The sequence below is a fragment of the Pristis pectinata genome, chromosome 7, assembly GCF_009764475.1.
Source record: "Pristis pectinata isolate sPriPec2 chromosome 7, sPriPec2.1.pri, whole genome shotgun sequence".
NCBI lineage: Eukaryota > Metazoa > Chordata > Chondrichthyes > Rhinopristiformes > Pristidae > Pristis > Pristis pectinata.
The window spans coordinates 42,333,740-42,346,459 of NC_067411.1; the positions used below are offsets into that span (position 1 = coordinate 42,333,740).

Here is a 12,720-nt window from a genome sequence, read left to right on the forward strand (position 1 = left end):
CAGCCCAGACCCATGCTGATACTAACACTTTCCCCATTTCAATAAGTACACCCAACTCTCATTTTAACAAAAAAGCAATGGATATACATTAATAGCATTCAGGAGTATAACTGCACCATGTTATTACTATTTAAAATGGTTACTTCAATCTTGGAGGCAAAACACTTCTGGTGAAAACACAACTTATAGATAAATATTTGACAGCCATATTGATGTACTATGAAATACAGAATACAATTTCTCCAACCATAATTCTATGCTACTTAGTTGTAAGATGGAAAAAAAAAGCAAATAGGAAAGCACCCTACTTCACAGTTCCAAGCAACTCAATCTTTAGATGAAGGCTGAAATATCTAACAAACATCCATAACTCAGTCAGAAAACCTGAAATAGACTAAAGAAAATAATTATTGAAACAAGTTGTTCATTCAATAATTTAAGGGCTAGTGATTTTTGTACCTCAAATTTTCTTTAAAAGTGGCATTTTATTTGGCTAGTGCAAATTTAAGTCCTAAAGGCAACCAGCAAACCACACAGTGGAAGTATTTCTTCAATGTCTGATCCACATTGTTTATATGATATTAATCCACAACAAAATGGATGTGAAATTTTTATACATCAAGCAGCAATGTTGCAGCTTCAACCACTCAGAGGTAAAACAACAAATTAGGAGAATAAATTAATCAGGTGAGACAGCATTGGTTTTAGATATCAGAAAATCATAGCAGATACTAAGATATGGGAGGTAAGGAATTCTGTAACTGACGACATCTAAAAAGTTCAAGTTCAATACTGTGGTGAATCCAGATTTAAGTGTGGGGAGGGATACCTGGAGTTGATAGGAACATTATCATAATAGTACTCCATTAAATAGAAAATTGGTGCCACAAAGTCAAAAAGGATTCATTGCCAAATGACAGGTTTCACCACATATCCTGCTAAGGAACATGAAAAGTGCTAGCTAAGCCTTATTGGTAAGTAGCAATATCAAATGTGGAACTTGCAGCCTAATAGTGCTGAGTGAGAAAGAAACATTTGATGCAACGTAAACCAAGTCAGGAGACAATAAATCAAAAAGATAAATTAAAGGTGTATATCATTCCTTTACTTTCCGATCATTTTAAACTATAATAGATTTATTTCTAACAGGTTACAGTTGTAGATGAAAAGTTTACATAATTATAGAATAAAAACACCATTCAAAAGTTTATTAGAAATATTGAAAATGTGAAAAGAGTTCAGAAAAATATAAAGGGAAAGAATAGAACTTTGCTGTACAATATTACATACATGTATGACAGTGTACATATTTCTATACTGCCATAACTTGGACAAGCTATGTAGCCCTATATTTGTAGTCTGTTCCTCTTGTCTTTTGTTTTTGCTTTATCCGGTTGGCCAGGAAGATGCTTGGGTGTGACTGAACCATTCTGACTCTGAGCAAATCTTGTGACAGTTGACACGCCATCCACAAACTTTGTTTTGAATAAAGTGTTGGCATTACTGAACATACCATCTTTCAACGACACAACGATAAACTGCAAGAAAGTTTAAAAGACTTTAATGGAGACTAAGAAATATATTATTCCCTATATCCTATTTATCTTCTACACTGGAAACAGCAGACAACATGTAACTAACTAGAATAGGAATGGAGTTTTACTTGCCTCAAAAATAACCTCTCTCCTATTCACAAACAACATTGTTTGACGACCAAGGCACAATGCAGACATTCAAGCATTGTCCCTTGCACTGTGTCCAATCTGCAAGTTGACCTATTTTGTTAGAAGTCAGGAAAGTTTGAAGAAACAGGACTTTTGAGAAGCTATTCGCAATAGTAAACGGTGTGGAGGGATAGATCGGAAGTCATTTAATGTAAATTCAGGTTTTCCTGCACAGAATATTCCAGATCTCAGAATGAGAAAAAAAAGCAGACTGAGGAATTTAAGAACCAATGTAAATGCTACAAGGCCATTCAGCCCACCTAAATGACACAAGTCATTTCATTTTAATCAAGAAGCTAAAGGTGGGCTGAATAGCCTCTCTCAGCCACACTGCATTCTCTTATGGTCATCCCCCTCCTGAAATTTCCTCCATTATTCCTTCCAAGCACATTCCTCAAGCCTCTTCCACTTCTCCATCAAAATCATGTTAATGACTAATCATTCTTCCCTGCTCCTTTACCAATTTTCTAACTTCTGCTTAATTTATAAATGAATGGCCTTTTGGCTGAAAATTGATTAACCAACTTGAAAGATCTCAAGAATTCCTCCCTTAAGCTTCCAATTCTTTGCCAAACAATTTCCAGGGATTCTGGCTTTTTTCCTCTGCCTGGAATTATTTTTCATAAATAGATTCAAAGAAGAATTTCATGAAATCAGTCTTAAATTTGTTCTCTCCCTCTCCCCCTGCCCCTACTGGTTTTAATCCAGGTCTCTATCTTTTTCCTCACTGTCTGACAAGTGAATATTTCATATTTTACTAGGTTCCCTTCTGGACCTTTTTTTTAAAGCAGGCTAAAAATGAATTATCTGCATTTAGTGTTTTCAGTGCACTAAAATATCCCAAGGCATTTCACAAGAACAAAATTAAAAACACACACGCACAAAGTCAAAGCCGCCCAAGTCCCTCCAGTCTTTACTTACATTGCCAAGTGACACCACCCAAGCTGATGACCCTTCTCTAAAATTACTGCTCAAATGAAGTTCAATACATTGTTGGATTTATTATTAATTGATACATTATTTGGGCAGTTTGAACTTTTACTATGATTATAGTCTTATTGCTTTATGCTTAGCCACTCGAACTTCATGCACTCCACAAGGTTAAACACTCCACAAGGTTAAAACAAGGTTAAACTCCATCCAAAAGGTTAAACACCTTTTAACCCCCTAAAAAGTTTTGCTATGATATTACCACAAAAAGTAGGCATCTTCAGGAAGTTAAGCTTGATAATTTATAATCACGATCAGGTCTGATCAATTCTCATACGACATCCTAACATGCACTGCTGACAAAGCTTGCTGGATAAGCAGCAAAAGCTTTGACAATTGGAATCCTCAATACAGAAACAATGAAATCATTTGAAGTACCTAAATGGATTCTAACTGAATTGAATCTAAAGCTTTCCTGCTGAGCTATTGAATGTAAAATCGAACTGTTCCTTAAATCGCTCAACTGGTTAAAACAGTGACTAACTGATGAATACAGGAAAGATGCAGATTTAATCTGGAGTCTTCCCTGAATCAGTTGTTTTTTAAGCATTTTAGCAGATAAGATCGCTACACCTGGCTTCAATACTTTAGACGAAGAGGATGAATGGCTCACATTACCATAAATTGTTTGGTGTCCAACAACCTTCATTGTGTGGAAAGGAGAGTAACAGTAAATATGTTATTTCCCACTGCTACTGACATTAGCACTTCCAAATGGTACTAGCAGCTTCAAGTGCACGTTGAATTGAGCCTCAGTGAGGAATTGGTTTCAGGAATGAGAGGGAAAAGAGAAAGTGGAATAAGTTGAGGTAGAGGAAAATGAGAAAAATGGATATAGAAAATAGGAGAGAAAAGGAAAAGGTGAGCAGAGATTGTAGGGTTCAGTTAAATTGAGGCCAATTTTAAAAACTCCATATCTTTCTATAACGTACCTGAGAATGCCGGAAATGTGTTCGCAGCATCTGCCCGATGTTCTGTGTATGAGAGAGGTCCAAGGCTGCATCTACTTCATCCAGAATATAAATTGGAGCAGGTTTGAAAAGCAGCATGGCCAGAATCAGAGAGAGTGCCACCAGTGACCTATAGAATGTACAAAATAGAACAAACAACATGCTATTTACCATAATATAACTTGGTTTTCAGTATCATTATCTCATCCCTTATGTATTTTTCCTGTTAAATTGTCAGAACTCCTTAACTCTCTTGGATCTTCATTTCATTAAAAATATGACCATTACTGGGACCTTAGGGCAAAGATATAATCATTGCTGTAAAATCTCTGAGATACTCAACATAGGAAATACGAGAGTCTTTGATTTCAAAATAGCATCTGACTAAAAATTTAATTTGCAAATGTCGATCAGGCGGACGACCTAACTATTTTAAAAAAGGGTTCAATAACACTGCTTATGAGATATCTGGAACTTGTAAGCCGAGAAAAATTATTTTTGATCAAATCTAGTAGGCAACATATCTGTATCTCCTTTGCAAACTACGGCTCAGCTGGCATGGATGGTCCTGACACACACAAAATCACACACTTGAGGTAGGTGGCAATTTATTTACTTTATTTATTTATATATATATACACACATAAAAAAACAGCACACTCTTAGACATAAAAGGACAGCAGTTATTGATGGCACATTGCAGAGTTTGAAAGTTGGGACTTATAGGTGAAACATCTTAGTAAGTAGCAGTGACCAATTAAAAAGGAAGACTTGCATATTATATATATATTTTTTTTTAAAAAAAGCAATCCCCTTTTAGGGCATCCCAAGCATTTTGTAGCCAATGAAGTGGGAAAGTAGGAAATGTGGCAGCCAATTTCCACACAGTAAGCACCCACATAAAGTAAAATCAAATCAGTTTTAGAAATGTTGATTGAGGGAGGAATGTTGGCCAGGACACCGAGAATTACTTTGAAATCTTCTTTTGGGAGAAAACAATATGTCAAAATCCAATATAAAGACATACCTTTGACCACCACTAAGTTCAGTGAGGTTCTCCTTCCAAGCATCTCCAAGAGCTACTTTGAATTCTACTCCATCTAGAATAGTCTTGCCTTCAGGAGGAACTAACATGGCATTTGCTCCAGGAAGCAAGGTGGAGAAAATGGAGCCAAAGTCTTGGTTTACCTAGATTTAATAAAGGTAAACTTGGTTGACAAGAAATTCCATTAGCAAATCCATAGGGATCAAGATACATTGGTTGAAAATTACCTGGTATATTCAAGCAGCATGTAATACCTAGTCATAAATTGGTTAGCAAATTAACATAGTATCTTCACTTCACAGATTGGTTCTTATCACCTGAACAGGAATTGTTTATAGCCATCAATTTGACTTCCTAATTTGTTAAATAACAACAAAAAAAGCAAAATAAATAATGTTCTATATATCACCTTAATGTGTAGTTTTCAGTACTGATATTTGTAACCAGCAAATTGGCAGAGGCAAAAATGGAGTTCAATGGAGCATATTGTTAACATATGGCAACCTCTTGCCCATTACAGATTTCTTAAGGCTTCTGACAGACATGCAGTGATGAGTTCTGTGGTTTACACTGGGCCTGGGCCACAACTTCTTGTTGGAAAAAGTGAAAAATAGTTATACCTGCTGTACCACTCGCTTCCTCCCAATTACACAGATTACCAAGGTCATGGCTGAACTGGTACCTCAGCACCACCTTCCTCTACCAATCCCATACACCTTCATTGTAAGATATTTTAACTATTCTACACTGATACGATGAGGATCAACTGTCATGTCAAAATTCATTTTGAGAATAGATGCTTTTTTTGAAACCTTCACTAAAAAGAGGAAGCTTAGAGTTTAAGGATGGGAAGGTGGTGGGGGACAAGGGAAGCTTGGAATCTTAACAAAAAGGTCAATAAGTATGTGACAGGAAAAAGCCAGCATTACTGACTGAAGGCATATTCAAATATAGTCCCTGCAAGACAAGTGACTGTTTAGTTCCAAATCATTCATTCTAGATCTTGTACAGGAAGCCCACCTTGTGTTATTGATCAATACAAGAACATAAGGAGTAGGAGCAGTCATAAGCCAATACATGCCTCAAGTGTGTACACCATCAAGATCACAGTCTCTGCTCTACTTGCCAGCCTGTTCTTAGTAATCCTTGACCCCTCTTTAGACCAGAAATTTCAGTCTGAATATTTTAAATGATTTGGTTTCCATAGCCCTCTACTCCAAAGTGTTCCAAAGATCCATGACCTTCAGAAGATATTCTCCTGCATCTTAATATTGTATGAATAACCCCCTTCTTCTGAAAGCAATGGCTCCCAAGTTCTACAGTCCCTCACAAGGGGAAACACCCTCTCATTTAACTTGTGTAGCAGCGCCCACCTGTCCCTTCCCCCACCCTACCCCATATATCCCACATGCTTGAAGAAGACCTCTCATTCTCCTCTCAATCACCAATACTCTGTACATTTGTAGCAAGACTTTTATACTCTGTGCCTCTGAAATAATGGCCAACATTCAATGTGCTTTCCTAATTATCTGCTATACCTATATACCAACCTTGTTGCAAGCACAAAATAAAACTTGCACTGCAGGATTCTGTAGTCTCTCCCTTTACACAATATTCTGCTTTTCTATTTCTTCATACCAAAGTAGACAGACAATCTCACATTTCCTCATGATACTTCATTCACAAAATTTTTGCACTCACTTATTCCCATCTATGTAAAATGTATGCATACTCCTCCTCAGAACCAACCAAAAGCTATCTTTGTACAGTCAGTGTAGTGTGAGCAAATTCACTGTCCGTTTGTTATTAATAGATTGCAGATAGTGGAGTCTCGAGCACAGATCCCTGTAGCACCCTAATTTGTTACACCAATCTAAAAGTGATCTACTTTTCCCAACTTTTTTCAGTTAGTCATTGCTCTATCCATTCTAAGATATTACCTCCAATACCACAAGCTCTTAACTCTTGCAGCATTTTTGTCACACTATATCAAAAGTCTTACTGAAATTCAATTATATCTACTGGTAACCCTGATCATTACATCCTCAAAGAACTCTAATAAATAGATTTCATTTTCTTTAACCCTGGTCAATGCACTTGATTGTATTTGGATATTGTTTTGATATCACTACATTAATTTCAGACTTAATATTTAAGAAAATAACTATATACTTAAGCATTCCAAAGCAGGTTTATTGACTGTGTTGCTCAATGTCCCTTTCAAGTTTTGGATCTTTGGATGTGGCTTCTAGAGCTGCTGCCTTCAGCTCCAATGACCAGGGTTCAATCCTGACTTCCAGTGCTGTGTGTGTACAGTTTGCATGTACTCCTGGTGACCACTTGGGTCTCCTTCAGGTTTTCCCATTTCCTCACGCATCCTAATGACGTGCAGATTGATAAGTTAGTTGGCTACTGTAAATTGCCCCTGGTGTAGGTGGCTGGAGAATTGTAGCGAAATGTGAGGAAAATAAGCACCATGGAAAATTAGTCTGAGAATGACATTGCTGTGAGCTGGCACAGACTCATTGGGCCAAATGGCCTTCTGCTCTGTCATAAAGAAACATAGAAAAACAAAAAAAAATCCTCAGTTACAACCATACCCCAATCCAGTACCGAGAAAACTGTTGAGATATAAAATCATTGTTTACCTGTTTCCAAGCTACATTCAAAGCTTCATTTTTCTTCTTATCTAGCTCTTCAATAGTTGAAAGAATTTTTGACTTGTCGTTTGTCACTATTCTTTTCTTCTTCATTAAATCATTGTACTGTGAAAAAGCATAAAAAGGTAGCCCACTTAAATTTCATCAAGACACAAGAGACTCTGCAGATGCTAGAAATCTGGAGCAACGAACACAAAATGCTAGAGGAACTCAGCAGGTCAGGCAGCATCTATGGAGGAAAATGAACAGTCAACGTTTCGGGCCGAGACCCTTCATCAGGACTGGTGAAGGGTCTCGGCTCAAAATGTCGACTGTTCATTTCCCTCCATAGATGCTGCCAGACCTGCTGAGTTCCTCCAGCAGTTTGTGTTCATTGCTTTAAATTTCATTGTTTTCTGAGATCCAGCTATAAATTTAGTTACACAAATCAATAGGTGGTCATATTAAACTGGCGCCTAGAACTTGAATCAATGCAGTTTCTTAATATCCACAATAACATTAGTCAAATTCATAGCTGATGATTAAGGTTATTCACAGACTGACTTAAAAATGTACTTTGGTCTAGTAACTGCAATCCTCAGGCATTTTAAATGGAAGCCACAATCGAATAATGTATGGCACTGGGACTCCAGTGTCGAACTTTTTTGTACAGTTTGCAGTGCACCCCCATAGAATATTTGGTCAAAACAAATCAAATAGCTCAGTGGGGGTGGCATGTGGGGTTAAAAAAAGAGAGAAAAATTGGAACTGCCATCAGACAGATGTGATCCAAACAGGACCCAAAAGAATTCACTCCCACAACTAGAGGATAAACAGCCCATATAATGCTCTTAATGGGTATTTTAGTAAAGATAAATAATAACAGGGCAGGGTATTGTGTCAAAGCTCCACGTACATCATCACTTGAGTTAATCAATGAAGTGTTCCTTTAATAGCACAATTGGCAAAATATACCCAATATCAACTTTTGTAGTTACATGATGGCAATATATTACAAAAAGCTCTTTCATACAAGACATGAAAGCTTGAATTACCAATAAGCTCTTAAAATTAAGGGAAGGTCGTGCATAACTAATTTAATGGAAATTAACAGGTAGTTCCAAGCCATTTTCTTTGTTGCAGTCACCTGTTCAGGATTAAATGTCTTGCTAAAGAAAAATTTAAATTATTTACATTTGGGAGACAGCCAAGTTTAAGTATAAAGAGTACACAAACAATTCACCTGTGGGGAACACAATTAAATATGTGGGTATACAAATCTGCTTTCATTTCTTCCTATTTCTAAAAAGAGATTTGTAAGTAAAATCGTACCCGCTCCTCAGCCTGGCTCAACATGTTCATTGCCCTCACATTAACATTTTTGCCAAGTTTATCTTTCTTTTGCTGTAGTTCCTGCAGCCGCTGGCCTGCTTCTTTAGGACAATTTGCTTTAAAATCATAGACTGTGTTAGTCTGGCCAAAGAGATGTTTTTCAGAATTAATCCATTCGTACTCTTTCTGCATCCGAGTCACCTGCACAAGTTTTAAATAAGAGAAGAGAATGCTTTTGTAAAAACCAACAGTCCAACTCCAACCTTTTAATTAAACAAATCTCACAAAACACTTGATCTGCAAAGCGAATGAATTCTTTTGTGCCTCAACTGGAAAATATTAATAGCCTGACTATCAAATGAAACTCAAAAGGACACTGTGCCTTCTCTGCATTCATTTGTAAGGCTTATTTATACAGAAATAGAATTTGTAAATAATTTAAACAATTTACACTTCCATTTAATAGAACATTTCTGTACTTTAAGTCTGTACATGGGTCTGATTGGATTAGCACCTAAGTAACTGTCTAAGTCACTCATGATTAAAGAGTCCCTCTCATTTTTATACAAGGTCAGAGTCAAAGATATACAACAGATAATCAGCCCCTTTGGCCTAGTGAGTCCACACCGACCACCAATTTACACTAATCCTACATTCCCTTTGACAACCCCTAGATTCTATCACTCACCTAATCATTAGGAACGATTTACAATGATCAATTAAGCTACCAACCCATGTCTTTGGGATGTGGAATGAAACTGGAGCACCTGGGTGAAACCCATGTGGTCACAGGGAGAACATGAAAACTTCACACAGACAGCACCCAATGTCAGGATTGAGCCGGAGTCTCTGGAACTGTAAGGCAGCAGCTCTACTAGCTGTCAGGTTCTATGAATTAGGCTTGGCACTGAGAGACTATCAAAGAAGAAAGGGTCAAGAAATCAAGCGTTAACAACTTGTAGAGGGCTTTTATAGCATGCAGCCACTTAAATTCAAGTAATGACAGCACTTAATTTATATCTGTCTCATTCAGAGTCCACAAGCTTGTCGCTACTGTTCTTCCATTACCAGAGACCGAAACTAACCCCTAATTCCCACAAATTCTTAGCTGCGCCTACAGCTTCACCCCACCCTAAAAACCTTTCCTTTTTCTTCCCTACCCAGCATATTCTTATTTCCTACTATTATGAGGCACTTCCACTTTGCAAGGGGAGCTGTGTAAATGTAACTGGTCCTTCATGATTGCACTGAAGAGTTTTTAAAGACAAGAATGAAAGTGGAGAGGAAGATACACAGGATCCACTATTTTTCCAACTATTATTATCAACGTTATGAAATTTACAACCAAAAACATTAATAATTCTACAGAATCATAAGTAAAACAATGTTCTTCAACTTGAACTTTCGTATAAACTATATGGATTTACTCTGGATTCCCACACACTTAAAAAAAAATTAAAATGTATTAAATTTTTTAAAAATTGCTTCTAAATGTCAGGTCAGGGAGTCATCACATATTTAATTAGAAACAACAAGAAAATAAATCTGATGTATTGCACGCTAGGTGTACAAAAAAGTGAACACAGCTGTTTAATGAATGGAATTGAAGAGCTTAGAGAGAGATTTTGGAAGTAGGAAGCCAATATACTTGTCACCTTCAATCTTGGAAAGCTAATTAACAAAAAAAAACAAATTAGGAATAGTTTACAAAGAAACTTCTGATCTTTTGCTCAGCTACTTCCAAATTACCAAGCTTCTCTGCAATAGCATTTTCTGAAAAGCAGCTATCATTAGAACAGCGACATTTTCAAATTCCCAGGCAGAGCGTGGCGAGCTGTGTTTTCTATATTTGCTGGCATAAAAGAAGCAAGGGAAACAAAAAAAAACAAAGGGAGAGGAAGAAGACAAAAAAAGGGGAAAAGGGAGAGCAAAACTGCTAATCAAGTATGGATTTGTTAAGGGAAGGTCGCGCATAACTAATATAAATGAAATTTTTTTTGAGGTAACAAGGACTTTCAATAGAGGAAAGCATTTAATGGAATGCTTACACTGTACATTGATTAAAAATAAGAAATGCATAGTCTCCAAAGAAAAGCAGCAAATTAAATTAAAAATTGGAGGAAGTAAACATCGAAGGCATTAGACTGACAGGAAGGCTGTATCCTGTGGGGTTCTGCACAACTTCGTAATAGGCCCCTGTTTTTAATAAATAATTTGGACTAAAATGCAGGATGCACAATTAAGAAGTTTGCCAATGATACCAAAAGTAACAGTGTGGCTGATATAGAGGAAGAAAATTCTAGGCTGTAGGAAGGTATCAATGAAGGGCATGAAGTGGAAAAATGGAATTCAATCCAAATAAATGAGGTGTTATGCATTAGGGAAAACATATAAAACTATAGGCTTCCTAAGAACTGGAGTGAACAGAGAAATCTTGGAGCACATGTCCAGATTCCCGTAGATAAAAATGGTTGAAGCAGCACCTGGGAATGAGCCATGACAGTCTGGAAGAATGGCAAAGGCAAAGAGCTGCAACACACTTAAAAAGCAGCAACACACTTAAAAAGCAAATCACCTGAAAAGCCATGAACTACAATGCTAAGGATCGAAACCTGGGAAATAGAAGTAATTTTTTTTAAACTAGCATGGATATGATGGGCTGAATGGTTCCTTTTGATGTTACACAATTTTCTGATTTTAAGAGAAAACAGCAGTATGTCTGCCAAATTCTAATCTAAGTGTCTGGCTGAAGAGAGTTTGATCACTTTGCCAGCCATAGTTTTGAATCCCAGAATTTTGTAATTGCAGCAACACTATTACTTGCAAATGTGGAGAAAATAAACTTTCCATTATATGACCTGCTGAATGAATAATACTAACCAACGTGTAAATTAATTATTAATTCTATACTTATGTTCTTGAACTTACTTTAGCAGCAGCATCAGAAGTGTCACGTTTATGCTTATTAATGTTGTGTTCCAGTTCCTGGATTTTCAACTGAGCTTCATTCTTCTGTTTTACTAATTCTGATATAGAATTGTTTTTGATTTGAATTTCCTTGTTCTGAGACTTTATTGCTTCCTTTTGTTTAGCCAGCTTATCCTGTGCCTTCTTCACAGCTTCCTACAAAGCACAAGTATAAATTAAAAAGATCATACAATCTCTTATATGTGGAATATTTATATTCTTCCATTTTAAATTTTGTGCGAAAAATGGCTCACCCAAAAATGTGTGGAATCACAAATGGGTGCCACATTCTACCCTAATGCCAAATCAAACATCATCAAAAAAGAAATTATGAAATTGAGACATCCTTGTTTTGAGAAATTGTTTTTATGGTTTCCTCCAATAAGAAACATTGAAAACAGACCTGCATGATTTAGCAGGCAATTTCCAACTCAACATTATTAATCCATGGCAACCCAAGCCACTCTGGACAGCAGTAGCATGAAGGCCACAGAACAAGGCAGTTGTGAGCTACAGACATCAGTCCATGGATGCTTAGATCTGTGCTTAGGACTGCTGACAAAGAAATATTTAATACATCTCTAGGGGATGGGAATTATAAAATTTAAACATGATCTCTGAGTGGGGATTGTTTTAAATCATACATAATTTCAGAGTAAAGAACAGCTTGTTTTATTAAGAGTGAAAAACAAAAGACAAAGGTTACAATCATCATATGCTCAAAACACAACAACGAAATGACCCACACTTAAAGAAATGATGATCGAAAATGCCTGGTACAAAGAGAAAAACAAAAGGTGCAATGATCTTTTCCTAATCCATTTTCTAAGCATCAATACCTTATTATTTGCCACTTCTTCAGCCATGTTTTCAATCTGTTCTTTGTAGGATTTGATGGCTGCATCCACAGTCTCAATCTGCTCTTCATACCCAGTCTGCTCATTCTTCAATGCCTCTAGTTCTAAAAGTAAAGCATCCACTTCCTACATATACAAAATACAAAAATTAGAAATTAGAGAGAATAAGCCCAAGAAACAGATTTTCCTTTTGCACCACCTCATATTCCTCATTCT

General features: G+C 36.6%; 1 protein-coding gene across 1 annotated transcript in view; it reads right to left on the reverse strand.

The window, feature by feature from the left end:
- Nucleotides 1–36: 36 nt before the first annotated feature.
- smc2 (structural maintenance of chromosomes 2) overlaps nt 37–12,720 on the reverse strand; it is a 41,418-nt gene continuing 28,734 nt past the window's right edge. Inside the window, exons 18-24 of the mRNA XM_052019587.1 lie at nt 12,487–12,630; nt 11,609–11,803; nt 8,681–8,881; nt 7,358–7,474; nt 4,692–4,852; nt 3,647–3,794; nt 37–1,538 (exon numbers count right to left, since the gene is read on the reverse strand). Coding sequence (XP_051875547.1) covers nt 1,347–1,538; nt 3,647–3,794; nt 4,692–4,852; nt 7,358–7,474; nt 8,681–8,881; nt 11,609–11,803; nt 12,487–12,630 — 1,158 coding nt within the window. The 3' untranslated portion in view covers nt 37–1,346. The remainder of the gene's footprint in view (nt 1,539–3,646; nt 3,795–4,691; nt 4,853–7,357; nt 7,475–8,680; nt 8,882–11,608; nt 11,804–12,486; nt 12,631–12,720) is intronic.